The sequence below is a fragment of the Sinocyclocheilus anshuiensis genome, unplaced genomic scaffold, assembly GCF_001515605.1.
Source record: "Sinocyclocheilus anshuiensis isolate Anshui unplaced genomic scaffold, SAMN03320099.WGS_v1.1 scaffold544, whole genome shotgun sequence".
NCBI lineage: Eukaryota > Metazoa > Chordata > Actinopteri > Cypriniformes > Cyprinidae > Sinocyclocheilus > Sinocyclocheilus anshuiensis.
Window position 1 is genome coordinate 1,186,437 of NW_015555763.1, and position 24,440 is coordinate 1,210,876.

General features: G+C 38.1%; 2 protein-coding genes across 2 annotated transcripts in view; one reads left to right on the top strand and one right to left on the bottom strand.

The window, feature by feature from the left end:
• The window catches only part of LOC107674079 (RNA polymerase II-associated protein 1-like), a 22,739-nt gene extending 4,871 nt beyond the window's left edge, over positions 1–17,868 (bottom strand). The window contains exons 1-21 of the mRNA XM_016467939.1: positions 17,385–17,868; positions 17,071–17,219; positions 16,897–16,989; positions 16,626–16,815; positions 16,388–16,546; positions 15,247–15,471; positions 14,477–14,592; positions 12,819–12,917; positions 12,527–12,628; positions 10,968–11,135; positions 10,715–10,888; positions 10,490–10,624; positions 9,905–10,075; positions 9,389–9,546; positions 9,059–9,229; positions 7,702–7,897; positions 6,993–7,102; positions 6,524–6,719; positions 6,299–6,445; positions 5,754–5,896; positions 990–1,752 (exon numbers count right to left, since the gene is read on the bottom strand). Coding sequence (XP_016323425.1) covers positions 990–1,752; positions 5,754–5,896; positions 6,299–6,445; positions 6,524–6,719; positions 6,993–7,102; positions 7,702–7,897; positions 9,059–9,229; positions 9,389–9,546; positions 9,905–10,075; positions 10,490–10,624; positions 10,715–10,888; positions 10,968–11,135; positions 12,527–12,628; positions 12,819–12,917; positions 14,477–14,592; positions 15,247–15,471; positions 16,388–16,546; positions 16,626–16,815; positions 16,897–16,989; positions 17,071–17,219; positions 17,385–17,568 — 3,849 coding nt within the window. The 5' untranslated portion in view covers positions 17,569–17,868. The remainder of the gene's footprint in view (positions 1–989; positions 1,753–5,753; positions 5,897–6,298; positions 6,446–6,523; positions 6,720–6,992; positions 7,103–7,701; positions 7,898–9,058; positions 9,230–9,388; positions 9,547–9,904; positions 10,076–10,489; positions 10,625–10,714; positions 10,889–10,967; positions 11,136–12,526; positions 12,629–12,818; positions 12,918–14,476; positions 14,593–15,246; positions 15,472–16,387; positions 16,547–16,625; positions 16,816–16,896; positions 16,990–17,070; positions 17,220–17,384) is intronic.
• Positions 17,869–19,120: 1,252 nt separating this feature from the next.
• LOC107674053 (transmembrane protein 151B-like) lies at positions 19,121–23,782 on the top strand. Its single transcript, XM_016467913.1, has 3 exons — positions 19,121–19,225; positions 22,064–22,393; positions 22,559–23,782. Exons 1-3 carry the CDS (start codon positions 19,121–19,123, stop codon positions 23,780–23,782), a joined length of 1,659 nt encoding a protein of 552 aa, XP_016323399.1.
• The last annotated feature ends 658 nt before the right edge of the window (positions 23,783–24,440 follow it).

The following is a 24,440-nucleotide window of genomic DNA, read 5'->3' on the forward strand; positions in this document are numbered from 1 at the left end:
AAGTCATTATAATCAGTAATTATGTCCCCACTGGATGCAACAAATGCCTCGTTTGTAATGGGTTTTTATTGTTTTTGTCACGCCGTGCCGGGAGAGGGCATCACAGTGTGTTAAGGGGTGTAACATTTCCGTCACAAGCCTGAGGTATTCAGCCAATCACAACGCACTGGATAGCTGGCCAATCAGCGTACACCTCGCTTTTCAGAACGATGAGCTTTGTAAAAATCGACGCGTTTCAGAAAGGCGGGGCATAGAGGAGAAACAATAAAGTACATTATGTGGAAAATAATGTGTTTTTTAAACCTTAAACCGCATAAACACATTGCATTACACCAAATGCACAACATAATGTTCTTTTTAGCAACGTCATATGACCCCTTTAAATCTGCTTTAAGCAAACATATCTGTTCAGAAGCTTTAGAATAAGCCTCTCGATCCATATGGATTACTTTTATGATACTTAACTTAAAGAATCAAAGTTTTGGTGCAATGTACTATCAAGGGAGAGACAGAAAACAGGTTTCATTAAAATATCTTCATGTGTATTTTGAAGATGAAGGAAAGTCTTTGGAACAAGTGAGTAAAGGTATGGAACTTTTCCGTTTTTGGTAAACAATCCCTTTTACACTCTCAAGTTCATGTAAGGATTGGTAGTCTGACTACTGACTACTATTTTAGGAATGTTAATGGCAAAAAAGTGCATCAAAATCTTGGTGATATTCACAATGTTGCCTAATTTTATATTGGCAGCAAAACAACAATAAATTGTGACTATACACCATACTAATTTCATGCATCCCTACTAGTAAGATCTTGGTGAACTAAATTAAACTTTCCCCACTCAAATCATCTGATGACCATCTGATGACCACTGATGTCTGAATGGGATCACAGCTCCAAATGGCCATAATTGCAAAGACAAAACTACAGTAACATTTCCATCATGCCTCATCTGTGCATAGGACACCTGACTAGAAGAAACCCATTACCTGCTGTAGCGAGACCCCCAGGGATCGCAACATTCCCACATGTTCTCCAAACACAGCCAGTCTCATGGTGACACTGTAGCGCCGCTGTAGAGGCAAAAGCATGAAGCAGCCAAAGAGTGGGTCACCGAATGACACAGCCTCATACTGCGCCAGCAGAGCCGAGTATAGGTCATGAAAGGAAGCCAGGCCTGGTGGAGGTGAGCCCAGATCCAGCGCCTCAAGCTGGGCTGGCCGTGTTAGTCCGCGAAACAGCGCCCAAGTAAGCTCTTGCACAGGCCGTTCCAGGAAGAGGTCACTGGAGCACAGAAAGACAAAAGCTAGCCGGGCTAACTTAGCCACTGGTGGCACCACCGTGAGCACCTGCTCCCTCAAACTCTCCAAAACAAGCAGCCATTGAAGGCAGTGAGTGACTGACTGCACTGACCCCGCTGGAAGAGACTCGACCTGCTGCTCACCACCAGCTGACAGTCCCATTCGCTCATAGAGACTTATGAGCGGTAAGAAGGGCCAATCAGAAGGCAGGGAGGGGCCGGTAAGTTCAGGTAGGAGATAAGAGCTGACAAAAGGGGTTCGACCAAGGTATCGGTCACGGGATGAAAGGACAGAGGATTCCAAGTGTGCAAGGTGGGTGAGGTAACAACCACGGATGGAGGGCAAATATTGAAGAGCGTCACACAGCAGAGCACCAACAGCAGGTGAAGTCCTGTCTTTAAGCTGCAACTCAGCCAATGCAGCCACCTCTGTTTCACCATGAACACCTTCCCTGATAAGAAAAAAAAATGAAATATTAGTGTACAATAGTTCATATTACAGCAGTAAAAAAAAAATCCCAAGACAACAATATAATTATCATAAACATAAAGGTACATCCTTCCTGTGCTTAAATTTTGATAAAGGAAAAAATAAAAAAATATATATTAACAAACATGCACTACCTAAGTTTGGGATCGGTAAGATTTTGCTCACTAGGGCTATATTTATTACATTAAAAATACAGTAAAACAGTAATATTGTGAAATGTTATTGCAACTTAAAATAAGTGTATTTTATTTTAAAATGTAATTTATTCCTGTAATGGCAAAGCTGAATTTTCAGCAGCCATTACTGCAGTCTTCAGTGTCACATGATCATTCAGAAACCATTCTAATCGGCTGATTTAGTGCTCAAGAAACATTTCTTATTATCAATTTTGAAAATAATTCTGCTTAATATTTTTGGATTAATAGAAAGATTTGAAATAGAAAAGATTTGAAATAGAAATCTATTGTAACCATTAGAAATGTCTTTACTGACCACAAACAGACAGACAGAATAAAATACCGTAGATAAATAAAAAAATTACACACATTTAACAATACTAGAAATTTTTTTAAATAAAACCAGAAACAACTGTCCATGAAAAGATCTGCTACATCTTATCTGAAATGTGCAGTTTGCTGCTCTCTTGTGAGTATGATGTGAAACTACAGCTTGATAAAGCTGGGATTTTAGAATTTACTTTTTTCTTCTTCTTTTTTTTTAATTAACCATAAATGCATTTATAGCATGTTTGAAACTCTTATTTAAATAATACTTGAAGATCAACATCTTGAAGATCAGCATCTGAACAAAAACAGTATACAATCAGAACATGATGAACACAAATATGAGGGCAAATCTAAATACCCAGCCAAGACCTGAGCAGATTTTAGACAGGAGACCCTTAGTGTAATTAATCTCTCCCAATCAGTTTCAGCTTTTATCTCTGTGCAATTAACAAAAAATGTCCTCATGGAATATGTCTGATGAGGGTCAAGAATATTAATACTATTAACCACTGTACAGTATCTCACAGAAGTGAGTACACCCCTCACATTTTTGTAAATATTTTATTATATCTTTTCATGTGACAACACTGAAGAAATGACACTTTGCTACAATGTAAAGTACGCTCACTACTTTACATTGTAGCAAAGTGTCATTTCTTCAGTGTTGTCACGTGAAAAGATATAAAATATTTACAAAAATGTGAGGGGTGTACTCACTTCTGTGAGATACTGTATATCAAAGCAACATAAAAGACATGGACAATCATATGAAACCGAGATCTATCAAATAAAATGGTCTCCTAAAGACCCTCTGATCTAAAGGTACTTAAACAAACTCTTACTATTAGTTGTTGTTTTTGTTTTTTGCTTAGATTGAAATCAAAGAATTGTGACATTTGTAATGACAATTACCATAAGTAACTAAAATATGAAAGTGGCTCAAAAAAGTTGGAAAGGATTTCACTGCATTTGAAAAAAAGGAAGCATCCACTAACAAATTATTTTTTTTCCATTTATTTTTAAACAACTGATGTCAAGGTGACTTATAGAGGATGTATAAAGTCTAGCTTATAGGGGTGTAACGGTACACAAAAGTCACGGTTCAGTACGTACCTCGATTTTGGGGTCACTGTTCGATACGAGTTCGGTAGAACAGGAAATTTATTTTTTCATTTATTTTGAACAGACAGTAGTGCTACATACATGTAGCATGAGCAGTTGTTTTTGATTTGAATTAGATTGTATAATTTCAAGATTTCAAGTAAAAACAGAATGGTCTGACTTCAGATTTGTGAAATTATGCTACATAAGAAACCTGCACAAAACAAAAACAGCAGACGGGCTGAATGGCTGCACCTCCGGAGGTCGCATTTGAAGGCTGCATACGTCAATGAAAAGCTAATGAAAATGCAAATTAAATCTCTGACAGCAGGTGTTGCTTATGGAACAGCAGCGATATAGAGTTTCCTTGGTTTCCTCTGTAAATAAAGCAGCTGCGCTTATAAAAACTACTTTAATATGCATTATATGGAAGTAAGAGGAAAAAAAAATGCCATCGAAACATTTCTGAAGATGGTCAGTTCCTCTCAGAGATACATTCATATAAACCTCCACATATATGTCTTCCTAGATTTCGAGCATCACGAACAGTGAGCCTGATCTGCCTGGGACAGTATTTTCTCCTCTTTACAGACCTCATAAAAATTCCACACAAATTACATTTTGGGAAATGACTGCAATGCAGCTTGTGTGCAATTCTGGAATAGAGATCGGCCAAAATAAAATTAAAAACCAGTTACGATTTATAGCCGGTCGACCGGTGCATCTCTAGAACCGAAACTTTCCCACTGCTGATTGAAAACAAGCAGGCGGTTCTTCGAGCCCTTGCGTGCCTTCTAGACTCAATGTTCTTGTTTTGGGTTGGTGCGTAGATCGTCTCTTCTTCTGCTCTTTCCTGTTGTGACGGTTAGCGTTGCATTACTGCACTTTTGGATTGACCGCCTATGACTGATGGTATTTGTCGTCTGACTGCATGAACCGAACCGTGATGTCCGTACTGTGACGGTTCGGGACGAATACATGTACTGTTACACCCCTATTACCTTATGTGTCTGAGGCCACTATTTAACAAAATGTGAATATTTCGTGTGACTGAAGTCATTGTAATCATACAATGTCTGGGTTCCCACTCTTTTTCAGTGATCATTTTCCAGGACTTTGAGGAATTTTCCAGTATATTTTTAATTGAATTACGGCGAGAATAAAAGCCAAGGATCATGCCCTAAAGTAACAGATATTCCTCTCTCCAGAAGTCTTTAAAAACATACCGTTTATGGCCATGACTTAACTATAAAATCAGCTCTTTAATATCAGCTCTTAATTATACATTACAACAAATGATTTTCAAAACCAGTTTCAGTACCAAAGATTTTTTTTAATTATTATTATTAATTAAGCATTTAATTATTTTATTTAACTATTTGAAAATAAAAATAAATTAAATCAGTTAAATTAAATTAATGTTAATAATAATATTCAAGTAAATACCATTTTAAAATATTGGCATGTTTCCTTCTAATATTTTTCAATTAAGTATTTCTTTAAAAGGCTCAAGTGAAAAATGAGTGGATTCTGACTAACTGAATCACCTCTGATTGGCCATTGCATATCACTGTTCAGGTAAAGCAATCTATCAGCAAGTACTGAACTGAGTCTGTATTTGGTACTACCAGTTGTTCCGTTTTTAAAATTTCAGTATCAACATGGCACAGAAGTACTAATAGTCTACTTTTGACAATAATCAATAGTTAACAAGTTACTGAATTAGTGAATTACAGAACTACTTCTTAAAGTTGACCACTGGATAGAACGTTGGGAAACAATGTTCACATTGTCAAAAGTCAGTAGTGATGCACCAATCTTGATTTTTCATGGCCAATTCTGATTTTTTTTGTGACATCAGTGGTTCAACCGTAATTTTATGAAGCTACGAGAATACTTTTTGTGTGCAAAGAAAACAAAAATAATGACTTTATTGAAAAATGTCTTCTCTTCCGTGCCAGTCTTTGACTTGCATTCATCGGATTGAAAACAAGGCGCAGCGCATCCGGTTTATATGTCAGAACGCCGGCTCCATCGTCAGCATCATCACACACATGCGGCGTGGTACTCTCATGAACAGGGGCAGGCTTGGTCGGATCTATGGCCGTTTGAATGTTTTCTACTACTAACATTAATTGTTTCTGGCCAGTGGTAAACTGTTCATTCTTGGCTAAAGGAGAACACAATTACATTTTTATAATAATAATTTTCCAGGACATTTTATATTTTCTCTAATTTTCCATGTGTTTTCCAGGACTGGAAAATAAGTCATCAATTTTCCAGGTTTTCCAGGACCCGTGGGAGCCCTGAATTTATGAGAGAAATGAGAGCTGTACGGCAAACATCAGAGACTTACGGAAGGAGGCTGTGACTGAAGGTCATGACAGACATGAGTTCATGTGCCAGATATTCACTGCCAGGCAGCAGCCAGGACACTAAAGCCAGCGAAACTTGGTGGAACAAGGCGGCATGTTTGGCCGCCTCTGGGTCAACTGGAACCTAAAAAGAATTAAGTCACAATAAAATTAAGGCATTACAATTCATTAACTAACAGAATGCTTTTCCAATAAAACAGCATATTTGACACTTATATTTTTTATTCAAGCTTAGTTAATGTTAATTTATTTATTCATTAAGCAAAGAAATTAAAATATATTCTATTTTCTAATTAAAATATACTCTAAATATTTTATATGTACATATTGTATCTATAATGTATTAGAATTTTAAATAATATATTTTAATATAAGTATATATTTTTTTAATTAATTAAATAATATTAACAATTACATTTGTAATGTAAATTATATATATATATATATATATATATATATATATGTGTGTGTGTGTGTGTGTACATAAAATGTTTGCAAATTTGTTAAATGCAGAGGTTGCAGTTACCAGCTTGTGAGCCAGTCTGAGCAGCAGATACAGCAGGTGGTGCTCATGGTGTAAAATCCAGGCACTCATGTGAGAAACAGAGGGCATGGCTCCGATACAAGACCGCAGATAACTCAGCACAGAGTCCGAGAGGATGAGATGACTGAACTGATGAGAGACAAAGAAAGAAATTTACCACCAAGTATATGCCAGCATTTTCCACATTTATCATCAAAATGAATTTACCTTCTTTATTAAGCCTTTGTGGATGGAGGTGATGGTGTTCAGCAGGTATAGGAGGGCAGTAGGGAGAGACAGAGGGGAGTTGGGCCCTGCCATTGTGCTGGAGGTCTTCAGCCTCGAGCAGCCCAGGCTTGGCAGACTGGGGACGACCTCCCCACCAGCTGCACTCAGCCCAGGGTTACAGATCATAGAGCTGGACCTGCAGCAGGAGAAGAGAACATAATCACTATTATGTTCCAACTAAACTTCTAACAAAATCATTGTCACCTCCAATATAAACCAGGAAACATATTTTACTTGATTCTACAAGTAAACACTTGTAAAGAAAAAGTCATATATTAGCAATTTTATTGTGCAAGTACACTGTAACACCATTATAATTTTATATAAATATCTCACTACAATTATTATTTTATTCATATTACATTTATTTTATTGTTGTATTATTACATTATATTGATATTCACTCCACCTGAAGCTGCTGGTTATATTTCGCATAGCCTGATGGGATATCAGTGGCAGAAGCACGTCTGAAGTTAGTGATTCAAGTTCCTGTAGACACTGTACTGGCTGGAAAGAGCTCTGACAAAAGAATCAGATCAGATCATTCACATCACATATGCAAAGGATGGTAATTATTTAAGTATCTGTCATTTGTAGGCCCATTTGCACTAAAAGCTTCAGTTACCACAACTACATTTTGATAGAATGGGATAAATATATCAGAGAAAAAGTAGCAAGGCTGTAAATGGCACTCAATTTCTACTAGCAGTGTAAAAAGCATAAAAATGCATACATTATCAGCAACTATTTTGTGCAGACAGCATTATCATGCCATGAGGGATCTGACAGAATACGCTGAATAATGTGGAATCATCTTTCATATTTTGGTGTTTATCGCACAAGAAGCTTTGATGAAGGGCAGTTTGGATCTAAAAGAAGCCACTGATTTGATTATCCACTTTGATTCTGAGAGTTGAGCTCCTAATGTCCTATCAAACCATTCATGCATTTATTGCTAAATTTCTCAAGGCATTTATAATGTAAACTGTGTATTTAAACGTGGCTAAATATAAACTTCAGGTGTTCCACATGAGCAATCTGTTTTTAAAATAAGCTTGTTTAAGGAGGCTTGGTGTGACACTGGCTTTGAGTCTTATTTCTTTCTTATAAATACCTACTTGCACACAGAGCTGTGAATAATACGCCTCAATGTAGAGCAGGTAGGATGGAAGCAGAATCAGAGCACTTGACATTTGAGCCGGGCCATCGAGTGCTCTCACACAGCCCTTGAGAGAGCTAATGACAGTAGGCTGGAGACCCATCACATGACTCCACACAACCGGAGGAGGTGGAGGACACTCTGTACCCTGAGCACTGTCAATACACAGAGCGAAACAGCTCAAGGCCATATCCAAAATGTATAGCACACAAATGAAACTGCATTATTATTATTAATAAAGCAAGTCATAAATTATGGTGGTACATATTTCTCTTAAAGGCACAATATCTAATTTTCGCCGTTAGAGGGCGCGTATTCAAAATAAACAGAGACAAATTTTAATAAAAAAATCTTACATATTGTGCCTTTAAAACACTCTTAACAGCTGTCAATCCTACCAAGTGTTTCAAGGTTCCTGACAAACTGTAAAATCTAATCAAACAGAAAACAGTTCAAAAGCTCTTTCTAATTATATCTTTAAGGAATCCATGAAATCATTTAATTAGTACACTTTCCTTTTCTGGTGTTCTGGTGACATTTACCATTGAAACAGGAAGTTCTAGCAGGATGTATGAAATATAAGAAAGTATATTATCTATATGAACTCATTTTAATAAATAACCAATTATAATAATTGTATTAAATATGATGAATACATATCAGTTTCACTAGTATTGTGATGTTTTGTAAAAGACCACAGTAAGTGAATATTCCTCTAAACTGTTTTAATATTATTTATAAATAAAAAATTATAAATATTAATATTAATAATAATATGATAATGACATTTATCATTTTTGCAAAAGATTTCTATTTTGAACTTTTTTATTCATTGAAATACCGAAAAAATATTACAAAATAAACAATAAAATATTAAGCACTGTTTTCAGCATTGATAATAATAAGAAATGTTCCTTGAGCAGCAATTCAGCATATTAGAATGATTTCTGAAGGATCATGTGACATTGAAGACTGGAGTAATGATGCTGAAAATTCAACTTTACCATCACAAGAATAAAATAATTTTTAAAATATATTACAATAGAAAATAGTTATTTTAAATTTTTAACTGTTTTACTGTATTTTTATCAAATAAATGCAGTGAAAATAAGAGACTTCTGTCAACACCAGTAGTGGTACTGTATATTAATAGTTTTTAATTATTTCTCAAATTATCAAAAGTAGCAATCAAATACATACACTCTATTAACATGTTAAAAATAATTAAAGTTATTTTTTATTTATGTAATGTGCAATTGTTCAGACATTTGCATATGGTTTGCTAAAATGACCACATCGTAGAAGTGTAGTCTCACCTGACTAAGTCTCTCTGCAGTTCTTCATGGCACCCTGCCGTTTGAGTGACCCAAGTCAGCAGCACGAGCAGAGCCTTGATTCGGTCCAGCTCCAGAAACAGCACAGCCTCAGATGAAGCACACAGCCGGTTCCCAGCCTGCAACCTCTTCACCAGCACAGGATACAGGTCCCTGAAATGAAGGAAACACTCACTGTCACTACAATGAGATGCTTTGAATACATTCCCAAACATCTGCATATACATCACTGTATAGTCACAATTCACACTGTATTTTAACAACCACAGCTTATAGTCATAATTTGAAAGGGAAGTGACTGGTCATCCTCACGTGTACAGATTGCAAGCCTGTCCGTAGCTGGCAGCCACTGCGAACAGCCTCAGCGCCTCTGTACTGCAGCGAAGAGCTTCACCTGCTTCCAGCAACATCTCTGATGGTTCCACAACCACAAAACGTGACAAGAGCTCCTTCCCTCCCAAAGAGTTTAGCTAAGAAGAACAGACCGATTAGGGTCAAGCTTGACTTTAAGATATTACATACCAAAATGTACAATTTTAGAGTATAAGAACACCATTAAGGAGGTTTTATTTTAGAAAAACCTACATTTTTAGCAAAGTATCAAAATACCATAGTAGCCCACAGTGAGACTATTTATATACATATGATATTTCAGCACAACAATATGGTTTGACATCTGAGTAGGAGACCTGTAACATGTTTTAATAAGCATCATACTCATTTACTAAAGTGGGTGGGAGACCTGTAAATCTTGTAATAAGTATTGTAATCATTTACAATTAGTGGGTGCTTGACACTGTTAACCTACACAATTTAGTGGATACTTACTATTCTAGCACAAGCATGCCTCCCAGCACTTGCTAAAACACGAAGCAGCTTCATTGCCAAGGCAACAGGCAGCCCGTACAAAGAGGACAGAGCCCGTGAGGTGGCAGGAGCCCAGGAACAGGGAAGAAACTCAGAAATCACAGTGTTCATTAGCCGCGGACAGGCCAAGATCTGACAGGGGAAAAGGTTTGAATTTTATTAAAAACAGAAACAACAGAAAGATTTGTGCAAACAATGTGTAAATCATTAGTCCAAATCTAAAGTAAAAACAATGTAGCATTGAAGTTCAGATCATTGCAAAGTTCACAGGGTTCAGAACAGTGTTATTATTGTTAACTACAACTAAAACTATTAAAAATATTTTTTAGTAATTAAAATATATCGGAAATTAAATAAAACATGAATATTAGATGAAAAATGTGAAAAAACTGAAATAAGTTCAAGCTGAAGTACTAAAACTACTAAAACTACAATTAAAATAAACAAATATTTTTTAAAAATTTGAATGAATAAAAATTTAAATAGCACACAATAAAATTACTAAAATGAAAACTAAAAAATAACACTGGTTCAGAATTCAGCTACCTGTGTTGCTGCAGCAGTTGAGTGGCGAGCGATTCGGATCAGAACCTCCAGAATATCAAGAACAACCCGGGGAGAGGGCCGCACCACCTCCAGGATGTACCGCAGCCGAGGAAGACCCTGCATCTTCAGAAAGCCCTGATGGCAACACAGAAATTTCAGGAATTCTGCATAACTAAGAGCAGCAACTAACTTTGCAGAAAGAGAGCAATCTTAGACCCCAGTTACCTTGACAACATCCTGCCTAGCAACATCATGATCTATTTTCTTTTCTTCTTTCTCTTTAGCTGTTTCTTTCATGGTTTCATCCAAGCCTTCATCGTCCTCATCCTCCTGAGCGGTGGGCAGTAAAGGAAAGGTTGCCATCCCAAGCACCCACGGGAAGGCATTATCCAGGCACTCCTAGGATGAGACAAATCAGAAATTATGTGGTTAATTATCAACAAAAGTGCATATGATACGAGAGATGATTGTCTCTTACTTCATCGTCAGATGAAACCAGCAGAGCTCGCAAGGCATGCACCGCTGCTGACATCACACCCTCCACACTGTCATCCAGGGAGAACCGCAGAAGGAAGAGGAGTCCAGCATCCAGTAAAGAAGACAAGACGCTGCCCTTCAGAGAGGAAATGTACTCACCAGCATGGGCCTGATGGAGAACACAAGCGCACAGTGTTTAAAAGAGACAAATCTACAGAAATAAAACACTTTAGTGCCAGATTTACTAACAGCTTGCACCAGCGCAAACACTCTTTTCGCGTAAAAAATTACTGCCATTACTGTGATTTACTAAAGACAAGCGGTGAATAATTAGCAATGAAAGGGCATGGATACAGTGATTTTTTTCAGCTGACATTATTGCATATGCATTTGTAGGAGTTTCCCTTCCAGGCACAAAATTTATGGAAGAAAAAAATATTTAAATAAATCATGCAACATGATTTACCAAGGAACGCGGAAGTCAATTTACTGGCATTTGCACCATTATTACACCCAAAATGCATGTCTTAACCCAGAAAGACAGACAGATACAGATGGACAAACAAATAGTTGGTTAATTTATTTCACAAGTGAAGGTGTCCAAAAAAGGGGTTAAATACTACTCAAGAGAAAGTGAGTTTAGATTATTAATAGTACATATTTTTCACAAGTATGTTCATTTTTTTTTTAAATATATAATTTTTTTTAAAGGGGTCCCACCTATTATGCTCTTTTACAAAGTCTTGATTTTGTTTTGGGGGTGTACTAGAACAGGCTCTCATACTAGGTTGTTCGAAAAACAAATTTTTCAAATATTTTACATTATTACAACACCTCTCTCCACAGTCTGGCATGAACGACTCGAATAGTTCCTGTATCAAATGAAAGCCCTCCTTCTGAAATACGAAATGTGCTGTGATTGGTTAGCTGGGCCAGTGTGTGTTGTGATTGGCACCACTCGGCGGCTGGTCAGGAAATATACAGTCTATGGAAATGTCATGCCCCTTACCCCCTTACCATAGCCGCCTACGAGCTTCATTGTAAATACTGCGTCAAAATCAAATAAATTTGAGCACGATTTAAACCCGGATGATTGTAATCACTCTAAGTTCGTCTGCCTTGGGGAAATTAGCGCGTCTCCGACATAGTGACGACACTCGTTGCCTTCTCTAGTGCAGCTCAACCAGGTCTCGTCCCATTCGTCGATATTTGTGATATCACAAATCCCGGAAAATATGCGTTGTAGTCCAAACGAGTCGTTCGTTGTAGTTTTTGAAAAGTGATTTCTGTTAAATAAAATATCTCCTTTTGAAGTGGACTTTGAACTTTGTAACTTTGCAGATCTTTTTTATGCTCAAACAGCAACATTACAGACTAACTAAAGTTGAAAAAGTGAAAAAGCATAATAGGACCCCTTTAAATGACTGAATGCATCTTTATGAGGATCCAGCATTTACTCTCTCATAATACCGTCTTTGTGGACTCAAATCTACAGGCAATATAATAGCTTTTCACAGCAACTCAATTAACTTTTGTTTTAATTTTTAAATGTTTGCTTACTTTGGCCAAGACATTAGCGAGAGTGCTGATGGCCAGATTGCGCTGTTGGTTCAGCTGACTGCGAGAGAGGAGGAAAAGCTCTTGCAGTGAGTAGCCAGCCAGCTGGAACAGAGGAGAGAGAGAAAATTATAGTTAGTATTACACATATACAACAACTACACACATATACGACAACTACACACGTCTGCATTTGACTAATACAAACACCTTTTAAAAGAAGTACTGGCATCAGTTCTAGTTTGCTGCCAGTTTAAAAACAATCCAGTGGATAAATTTTACTGAACCTACTCACCTCTGGCTCCTCTCCATGGTGATGCAGGCCTAAATGGGTGGGCAAGTCTTTGGTGGGTGGAATAAGAGTGCCAGCAAAATCAAAACGTGCTTGCATAGCCTGAAAATTTAAAAAGTGAAAAAGTGAAAGTGACGTGACATGTGGCCAAGTATGGTGACCCATACTCAGAATTAGTGCTCTGCATTTATCCCATCCAAAGTGCACACACACAGCAGTGAACACACACACACCGTGAACACACACCCGGAGCAGTGGGCAGCCATTTTTGCTGCGGCGCCAGGGGAGCAGTTGGGGGTTCGGTGCCTTGCTCAAGGGCACCTCAGTCATGGTATTGAAGGTGGGAGAGAGCGCTGTACATTCACTCCCCCCACCTACAATCCCTGCCGGTATGAGACTCGAACCCGCAACCTTTGGGTTACGAGTCTGACTCTCTGACCATTAGGCCACGACTTCCCCTAAAAAAATAAATAATAAAGCATTCATGCAAAAAAGAACACATATTAACATTATTATTAACATTATTAAAGTTGGTATAAAATGAAATTTCACCCTATTTTCTAAATGAATGTTATAGATGCTATTTCATACATGTGTCACTTTTTACATTTTGCTTTGACTTTGTAATTTTTTATTAAAACGTCATAACTTGATCTTCCGCTAAAATGACAGACTTCTCTCTGGTGATTTATATCGGACTTCTCCAATCATTTTGCATGCATGGGATATTTTTGTGCAGTTTTGCTGTCTAACAGGCAATAATCATGAGAAGCCGAATGCTTTTAGATATCATTCATGTCTGCAGCACAAACAGTGCAGGATTAGTTACAGTATGTGCCATTTTTGGGGTTTGAAAAAGTAAGTACTACTGATGCTTGCCTTAAAGGGATAGTTCACCTAAAAACAAACATTACCCCATGATTTACTTACCCTCAAGCCATCCTAGGTGTAGATGACTTTATTCTTTCAGACGAATACAGTCGGAGTTATATTAACAAATGTCCTGGCTCTTCCAAGCTTTATATCCATCATAAGAAGTGCTCCACACGGCTCCAGGGGGTTAATAAAGGCATTCTGAAGCGAAGTGATGCGTTTTTGTAAGAATAATATCCATATTTAAAACTTTATAAACCGTAATCTCTAGCTTCCGCTTACTGTTGTACGCGCATACACGAGAGAGTGGCGTTCCAGCGGATGACGTAGGCATAGCAGAAGCTCCGGTGAGAATATGCTAGTTTGCGAGAACCAAGTTTTGCTTTTATCGAAATCCCGGAGCATTTTTCTTTACAAATCCTCGTTTTGTACTTCTAATTTCTGACCAGTGTTTTGTTTTGCTCTCTCCTCTGCGCTTCAGTGTTTGTCACTTCTCACCGGAGGCCTTTGTTAACCCCCTGGAGCCATGTGGAGTACTTTTTATGATGGATGGATGCACTTTTTTGGGCTTCAAAATCTCGACCACCATTCACAGCCGTTATAAAGCTTGGAAGAGCCAGGACATTTGTTAATATAACTCCGACTGTATTCGTCTGAAAGAAAAAAGTCATATACACCTAGGATGGCTTGAGGGTGGGTAATCATGGGGTAATTTTCATTTTTGGGTGAACTATCCCTTTAAAAAGCACAACTAATTAAACCACCTCCTAAGGTTTACTGGTTTGTACCTTTTTGGTGCTCTGCTTTCTGGGTGCAGGAAGGTCTCTTGTCCATTCCAGTTTTTCTGGCTCCACCTTGTCCATGTGAAGCCACTCCTTTTGAGGCTTGATTGGCAGCTCCTCCTCTGTAAATAATAAACACCACCAATATTATAAATGATGAATAGAGAGCAAGCAACAAAAAAATTATTCAACAGCCTATTCCAATTCCCATGTATATTGACATACACAGTACCACATGCTGACGGCAGCTCAACCAAGGAAGAACTGTTCTCTGAACAGTAACCCCTGATGTGCTTCATCCATAATCGTCAATGAGTTCCTCTTATCTCTATTTCCTTAAAACAAATTGGTGCTTGCTCAAGCTAACTCTACTCTAATCAGACTAATTGAAATTGATGCATCTGCCTTAGCGTGCTGGGCTCACAGCTTAGCTGGACAGATCTGCAAAGTGTACAGTCCTGAATATGTGTGGTGAGTTCCAAGCCCAGGGTGAATAACGAACTGGAAATCATCCAGCTTGTGCTGACAAGATTGAGAAGACCACATCCGGTACATTAGCGTTACTTTCCAAATGCTGTATTCGTGCAGACTAGTCCAAAAACCCCATTCAGCCTTCTTCATGAAACTAAAGCAATGCTGTAATACTAAGCAGTATGTATCAAATAAATCACAAACATGTAGGTTTACTGTGTAATAACATTTTTACAACATTTATTCACAATGCAGTGGTATATGATGTGATCTGTTTCTGCCAAATAAGCTCTGAACTCACTTACCTGTAATTGGAGCTTGAACTACTAGCTGATTCTCATCTTCCTCATCATCCTCCATGGTATCCCTCTGAGATTCCTGAGCTTTTATTGAGTGGTCTAACTCTGGAGAAGTGCTATTAGGCAGAGGTTCATTCAGGAAGTCTTCTCTTTGCACAGGACCAGATGCTGACTCAGATCCTGGTGTTCTCTGTGCCTTTCGAGATCTCACAAATTCCACTAATCTAGGGTCTGACATAATATAACAATGTGAGGGCGAATAAAATGTCACAGTTACAGAAGGCATGTTCAACATTTTGGGCAAAAAATATGGTCTAAAAACGAAGACATAAAACAAATAAAATCAACAAAACAAAATGTTAACAAAATGGTCAGTGAAGGCTGCTTAAATTTCAGAAAACGCTGAAAGCTCAGGAGGCCAAATTATGGACAATTTTCTAAAAGATCTGTTTTTATGTTTTTGAAAAACGTTTTATATTCACCAATGCTGCATTTATTTGATCAAAAATACAATAAAACTGTAATAAAAAAATTGTATTACAATTTACATTTTCAGAAGCCATTACTGTTTCCAGGGTCAAATGATCCTTTAGAATTCTTTTTAATATGTTGCTTTGGTGCTCAAACGTTTCTTATCATTATCAATGTTGATAACAGTTGTACTGCTTAATATTTTTGTGGAAACCGTGATACATTTTTTCCGGATTCTTTGACTAATAGAAAGTTCAAAAGACCAGCATTTGAAATAAAAAGATTTTTAGCATTATAAATGTCTTTACTGTCATATTTGATCAATTTAATGCATCCTTGCTGAATAAAAGTACTGATTTCTTTTTTTTTTTTATCTTAATGACCACAAACTTTTGAACGGTAGGGTACGTCAAAATGAAATAGAATTTATAAAATTACTATGCTACAGTGGGTTTGCCAATAACACGGTTGCACATTATAATAATTCAGAAGACTAGCTTGTTAGGGACCAAATAGTACATGTATATATTATATTTCCCACAAACTAAAAAACACATATTTGTATACGGTATTTTTTTTCCCTTACAATAACCTGAATAAGGGGCTGTTTACACAGATCACATTTTTTTTATATAAATTTGCCATCAGAAGTGTCAGTGGAAGATATCGAGCTTACCAAGCTGTGCCAGCAGCTTCCTCTGTTCCTCCAGTATCTCACTCTGGGACATCACCTGCAACTTTGCCTGATTCTCTTCATGAATTTTCATTGTCTCCATGGCACTATTTGCAATCCCAAGTCCTTGACCTGTAAGTAGCACGGGGCCACCAACACGGTCTGTAACAGAAGCCCAATCAGAAAATACGTCATGATTTAGTTAACCATGAAAAACTTTGTGAAATGTGACAGCACTTACCCATAACATCTGACTCAGGTTGCTCAGTCTCCATATTCACCAATGGTAAGAAGCCCACATGTCTAGATGCAGAAGACTGATCTCTAGACTCTGAACCATTTAAAGACTGGACATCTTCCTTCTTAGCCCTTTGTGCTGCAATTTGGCGTGCAAAAATACTTTTTCTTCCTCTAAGAGCTCTTTCCTGCACCTAAGTGCAGTGAGAAATACAGAAACATCAGACAAACAAACAAGCTGGGAAGGATTGTGTGCATGTACAATATTTTCTCACCTCACTTTCCATTACAGATCTATGCAAGACTTTGGGAAAAGCAGTGCCTGTGATACACGGGAGCGACACAGGTACTGCACTCGTGTCCCTCTCCTATAGGGAGACAAACAATAAGAATGGCATTACATTGTCATTCAATCAAACAACAGGTAGACTGTAAAATATGTGACTCACAATGATCCTAGATAGGACAGCACTGATGTGGGTATCATGTCTGTCCAGTCGCTCTTCTGGGTCCTCGTCTTCAAAATGCACCCGCTCCTGTTTGAAGCGTGACTTCTTTGGAGGTGCAGGGGTCAAGGTGGGAAGCTCATCTGGAAGATCTGAAGGTGTAGATGAAATTATTTCAGTACAATGCTTATAAAAAAAATGTATCAGCCTGATCTTGTTTAAGCAGGCCTAATGAAACTCATCATTAAATGTGTTTGTGAAAATGTTGAAAGATGAGATTCAATAACTGACAGAAAGCTCAGAAATGTCTAACCTACCTTCTATAGTCACAACATCTCTCTGGTTTCCCTGCTCATGTGCCTCAGCTGCAGCAGCGTCTCCTCTGCGTTTATCAGGGCGCTTCACTACAGCGACAGTGGACTGGCCGCCCGCCGCCAGAAGCTCCTGCTGCTCCCGGAGCAGATCCGCCTCACTCTCCGTGGGCTTGGGACGCCGCAACATCCCAAACTCCTCAATTAACACAAGGGCGTCTAATGGTTTACAGCAAAGTGTCAGAAATAATAGCGATTCAACATTTAGCTCTCAAATCTGCCATTTCATCTTGTGCTTCACTGACAGTGTGAAAGTTTTCTTGTTGGCTTGCAGAAGATAATCAGCAAGTCCGTGATCAGCACAGTAATGACGGAAATATTCCTTTATTTTAAATCCAGGAAGATCGTTTATGCCACGGTCCTCTTTTGAGCTATTTGGCTGAATATGTACACTAAACACATGTAGAGTTTACAGACGTGACTCAATTTCCGGGTTATGTGTAACCATTACAAAATAAAAGCCTTTTCGCTTTTATTTAAAGTCTGCGTGAACCGGAAGTTGCTGGAATTTTTGAATAATTTTTTACCAAGACAAATTTTTTCAGTGCATTAACTAACACGGGTTAATTGTTCACCTTAAGACTATCAATGTGCGCTAACAAAGTAAAAAGTGTAAATTTAGATTTCATAAGGACTTAAAAAAAGATTGCACCGTCATTAAATTATATATATAATATATATTATATATTATATAATATATATAGATATATATATTATATAATATATGAAAATGTATAATATATAACGTATAACATACATTTTAAAAGTGGTGCAATATTGGTAATTTGTTATTGAATGCAATGATATTCTTAAATTCATTTTTAAGTGTGACTTAAGTGTTTAAATAAATTTGGAGTCAATAGCCACCATATATTTCAATGCAGAAGTAAGTTACAATAACCTTATTTTATTTCCCCTTTCCTATCGTTGATATGATATTAATTATATTATTATTTTATTTTAAAATATTAAATAAAATATTATTTAATAAATATATCAACGACAAAGAGGTTTGGCATAAAGGATAACAAATTATATTTGGGCAAAACTGTATTAAGAGAAGCTTAATTGTCTTCAAATCCATGTCTGAGTATCACTGGCTTTCCTCTGATCACTTTGGCAGTTTATGTATATATGTACATCTGTTTATCATCACATAGACCCATGTTTATCATCAGAGAATTTAATCTATTTAAGTTCATATTTTATTATTAAATTAACTTTTATTAATTAACTTAACTTTTAAAACAGTTCTACCGTATAAAATGCTTAATATTCAACTAGTAAGTTAGAAATTAGTTAATAGTTACATTTATGTTGAATATATTCACAAACCCTATTTATGACAAACATGGCAAAACAAGCTACATCTTTTCTCTAATTATGCTGAGGTATCGATCACATCTCGCGCAGTTCAGTGAGTTCAGGATAAACACAAATCAAAGAATCAGATTCGGTCTCCACGACTTTGTCGGTTTTTTCTCCGTCCTCCGCAGTCTCCCCGCGGTCTCCGCCCCCCAGTCTGCCTGAATGGGAACACCCAGAGCGGGGTCCCCGGCGTTCCTGGCATCCACCCCAGATACAGCACAGCCGGATAAAACAACGTCCTGAAGCGTGTTTCATTGAGAAAAGCGGCGTATTGCAGATAACATATTTGACTGCAATGTTACACCTGCCGCAGGATGTTGTCTCTAGATCTGGAAACTGATACTACTGCGGAGAACACCGCGCCAAGCACCCCAGATGGTGGCGCGGAGACACCGGCCAGTCTCGATGTGCTGGAAGAGGTATGAGATGAGTCTTATGAGTACTAGATGTACCATAGTCATCATGGAGGAGAGGGGATTTCTGCATTTTATCCCCCTGTAGACTGTAATTGTCTTAGTGTGGTTTGACTGGCTGGTCACAGTAAAGGTAGGTCTGAGATTGAGAAAATGTTATTGTAAATTCACTTATATTTGTTCTATATAAGAAATTGTTAAATGTAATACCCTTTGACCATTCCTCTGCTTCCAAATGATGCATAAACTTCATGATGCACAAGTTATTGATAATCATCTACAATGGAACTCCGAGTTCTTTGCAGTTATCAGAGATCACTGATTGCAGATCCTAAGTAATAAACCTACTAGGATGCAATGCTTGAATCTGAATTAGGCTGTATGGTCTACACTGAAATGTTTAGACTTGGTTTCATTTTGTGGTGGTGCTTGATGTACAAATTCCCTAATGACAATACATCTGAGAAAGCTCCAAGGAGGACAAACAGATTTAAATTGGGAAGTGCATTTGCATTTTACATTAGGTACAGCTCTAAATCTGTTGTCATATTCGCTGCACTCAGCCGATTTGTGCATTGATCAACACCTCTGTAATACACTGCTGTAATTATGGAATTGCCACTGTGGAAAAGATTATATGCCTGTTAGCTTGAGAATCACCCTCACCAAGGGGAGTTAGAGTAGATATGTTTAACTCTGTATTTTGGATAAATCCTTTCATATATCACACAATCATATTAAACAGCCTGGCACTGATGCTGATTCCAATCCGCATCTCTGATATTAATGTTATTGGTGCATATTGCCTTGTAAAGCCTTCTGGAATGGCCTGCCAGTTCTGTGAATGTCCCATGATATGTAATAGATAGATGTAATAATTACATTTGATTTACAAAACATTTAATTTCTTTAATTTAATAAAACAAAAAAAAACTTTATTGATGAGAATTCAAGTAGGTTGGTGAAGGAATGTTTGTTTGTATTTTCATTTTTCTAGGTATCATCAGATGAGCAGTTGCTTCAAATTAAACTTCATTTTTTAAACAGACAAACAAAATCAGTGCTCCACATTTGGTATTCCTTAAGTCATTATCAAGTTTCAGCTGTAATCTGCTAGGCATCTTATCATAACCATATTATGTACAAAGTTTCCCTTATCCCAGAGCAGCGAGGATAAGAGCAGTTTTTTCTACAGTATGCTTTTGAATGGCTGTTAGCTTGTCACATGTATTCTCTTTCATGTGGGATTTCCATTATTTATGTTGCACCTCGCTCTCCCCTCTTTAAAAGCCTTTCAACCCTTAGAAATATCAGAAGTTATGGTATTACCTGAATGGGACAAAACCATACATTCTCAACTCGTGCAGATACAATTCTGAGCCCTAATCTCAGATACGGAGTCAGTGTTTTACTCAAAACACAAAATTCTCAGATTTTTGATCAGTTAAATTAAATAAAAGCAGCCTCTTAGTATGTTTAATTCAGTGAACCCATGGCAATAACTGACATTTTTTGTAATAATCATAATTTGTTCAGAAGCTCTGTACCCTTGAGTGAGATTCAAACCCAGGTTCAGAATTAAGAGCAAAGGTCCTTTTCCACTTATGAACAACTTCTGTGCATTTATAAAGAGGTGTACCAAAGTCCAGAGTTAGCACACAAAAGCATTGCAATGCTGAGCTATTCTCCTGCAGGTTTTGAATACAAAAAATAAATAAATAAATAGATAAAATTGATAGATTTTGTCTGGCGTTGATGGAAGACTAAAGACAAAGTTGCAATGACGTCCACCATGTTTTGCTTCATATCATTGCTGGATACATAGTGCTCTATGATTTTCATGAATCGTAAAAAAAGGCAGGAATTGCAGAATAACGTCATAAAAATGGAATTACCTGTAAAACGGTCAAATGGTTAACCAGTTTAAATACAGGTCAATTATCTGAAGCAAGTGTGCTTGTCTTAGGTTTAATAGAGATAATCTGAAGACTTTGTGCCAGGATGTACTGTAAGTAATTAAGTGAACTGAAGGATTGCTACAAATCTTGTCTTGTCAGGCCCCACTTTCTCACATAGATCTATATCCTTAATGTTAAGGGTTTACTGTCAGAGCGTTGTCTGCACTTTATTTGCACATACTGATAAAAAATGTTTAGCCTGAATGCACTGTAAGTCGCTTTGGATAAAAGCGTCTGCTAAATGCATACATTTAATTTAATTTAATTTAATTTATTTGAATTAGACTCAAATCAATGTCCATAGACTTCATTTAGAAGTGAAATTTATTTTATTTTTAGAGTTGTACATTAAGCGGTTTAATGTAATAGGATATTTAAGAGGAACATAAGATGCACTGGACATCTGAGGCAGTATTATTTTAGTATTATATATATATGTCATAGTATTTATTAATATTTTAAATTAGCTTTTATTTTTGTATTTTCAGTTAAAATTTTATTTGTAGTAATTTTAAGTTTTAGTAATTTGTTTGGTTTTTATAGCTCTGTTTAGCTTTAATTCATTTGTATTTAAGTTTTAGTCATTTTAGCACTTAAGCTTATTTCAGTTAGTTGGCCAGGCAACATTTCTCATTTTAATTGTATTACTTTTCAACTTTATGTCAATTTCCAAAAAACGTGTTTTAATAGTTTTAGTTAACAATAACAACACTGATCAGAAGACATTTGATCCTTTTGTCCAATATCATTGCCTCATATAAGTGACACTAAATCTCTGATGGTTTTTGTATTCATTACCTCATTTTCTTATTCACAACATTCACAGCAAGCCTGTGTGCCTTACAATATGCTGATTACTATTTCTCGTTCTCATTATTCCTTGTAGCAATGGCCAATAAAGCAGTCCCTGAGTGCCTCTATGTGCCGCGAGATGCACTGGCGATGCCTTCTCCTTTCACTGCTCATGTACAGCTGCCTGGGTGCCGTGGCCTGGTGTCAGCTCACCCAGGTCACCAAGCTGAGCTTCGATTCCTCCAGTACTTCCCTCACAGCCTCAATGAACTCTCTTAGAGGAGGAGGTCGTGCCATGATATATCACGACAGCCCTTGCTCTGACGGTTATGTGTACATCCCCTTGGCCTTCCTGCTCATGCTCTACGTCGTTTACCTTATGGAGTGCTGGCACTGTCGTGCCTGCAGTGAGTTACAGTGCAAGGCCAATGTTGAGAGCGTGTACGAAAGGGTTCTGCGCATGCGTCAAGCCCGACCGTGCGTCTGGTGGAAAGCCATCAGTTACCATTTCGTACGCAGGACTCGACAAGTGACGCGTTACCGGAATGGAGATGCCTACACGACCACGCAGAGCGAGTTACAATGCAAGGCCAACGTTGAGAGCGTGTATGACAGGGTTCTGCGCATGCGTCAAGCCCGACCGTGCGTATGGTGGAAAGCCATCAGTTATCATTTCGTACGCAGGACTCGACAAGTAACGCGTTACCGGAATGGAGACGCCTACACAACAACGCAGGCTTATCACGAGCGTGTTAACACACATGTGGCAGAGGGCGAGTTCGACTACAGCCACTGCGGAATGAGAGACATCTCACGCAACTTGCGCGGGCTGGAGGCTCACGCAGCGACACGGTTACATTTCTCCAAGTGCTTCAGTTTCACTGGAGCAGGACCTGAAAATGCTTACCTCAACCAACGAGCCAGGTTCTTCTCGGAAATCGAGGGACTGGATGACTACATGGAAGCCCGCGAAGGCATGCTGCTGAAGAACGTCGACTTTAAAGAGCACTTCATCGCTTATGTGGATCCCGACCAATTGCCATGGTACACCTCGCGGATCACCTTCTGGTTGGCAGCTCTCCTCATGCTCTCCTGGCCACTGCGAGTGCTGATCGAGTACCGGACAGCATTTGTGCACTACCAAGTCGAGAAACTCTTCGGACTAGAGTATAGCAACAACAGCCCATCTCCAGAGGCCGATGCCACCACGAGGAACATTCGCTATGGCCTTCCGAGAGCAGAAACCGTTGACAGTACGGAGCTGGAATGGCACATTCGCTCAAACCGCCAGCTTATACCAAGCTACTCGGAGGCCATGCTAATGAACCTGGGGACTTCTGGGTCAAACCACAGAGACAGCATTTCCTCCAACCGCTTGCTGTTGGACAGCTGCTCGGCGCAAAGCTACGGGACATTGGTGCAGAATTGTGAGCACTGTTGCCAACAGCAAGGCGGGCGAAGACGGCCGACTATCAGCTCTAGCTGTTCCTCCATCTTCTCTCGTCACACCTTCCACTCCCGTTTGTCCCTGGACACCTCGCACTTCTCGCTGTGCCGTATGTACGGCTCCAGGCGCACCATGGGACTGTGGAGGAGCCGCAGTAGTACACTTACAGAGCGCTGCTGCCCTGATGAGCAGTGCTGCAGGTCTTACACCAGTCAGCTTGCACTTAATGACAGCCCGCCAAACTACCAAGATGCCCGCTTCTTCCCAGTCCTTATTGTACATAGGCCTGAGGGCTGTGGAGACTCCTCTGAGGTGAGGAGATATTATGTTCGCAGAGGCTCCTGTTGTGTGGAGACTTCGGTTTAAAGTGGCTTGAAATGGCCAAGCTGACTAAGACAAAGTTCATGAGAATACACTTCATCAGTTCGGCATCAAGCAACAGCCATCAAGTCCACTTTCTGCATAGTGCAAATAATAATGTTTATTAAACTCAGCGATAGAAAAAGTTTAATAAACATTATTATTTGCACTATGCAGAAAGTGGACTTGATGGCTGTTGCTTGATGCCGAACTGATGAAGTGTATTCTCATGAACTTTGTCTTGCTCTAACTAACGTGCAAAATTAGAAATGTGGCTCATTCAGTGCAGCACTGAAGACTTTTTTGTTTACATTTTGATTTCAACTAAAGGGCTGGATTGGAATTATCAATAAACAGAACCAGCTCTTCATACTATTTATGAACAGCTGGCTGACAAACATGTCAGTTTTAATAAATACATTTAAAAGAAGATCTATTAACAAACACGTTACATTTTATGTCAAAAACATGCATTGCTTGTTTGTGGTCACTGAAGGAAAGGGTTATGACCAATAACTTGCACAAAGGACATAATTAAGAGAGAAAATAAATTCAATAGCTGCCATTTTGCCTTTGTTACTAATCTGAAATAGTTTTTAAAGAAATAAATAGATAAAATAAATTAAAATTACGTTATATATAACATAAGTTATATTTATTAATA

What these genes read in the sequence shown, in the direction of transcription:
- LOC107674053 (XM_016467913.1), top strand. Translation starts at nt 19,121, where the DNA reads ATGTTGTCTCTAGATCTGGAAACTGATACTACTGCGGAGAACACCGCG. An exon ending in GTCTCGATGTGCTGGAAGAG is followed by an intron (nt 19,226 to 22,063) that starts GTATGAGATGAG and finishes TATTCCTTGTAG; the next exon opens with CAATGGCCAATAAAGCAGTC. An exon ending in GCAGTGAGTTACAGTGCAAG is followed by an intron (nt 22,394 to 22,558) that starts GCCAATGTTGAG and finishes TTACAATGCAAG; the next exon opens with GCCAACGTTGAGAGCGTGTA.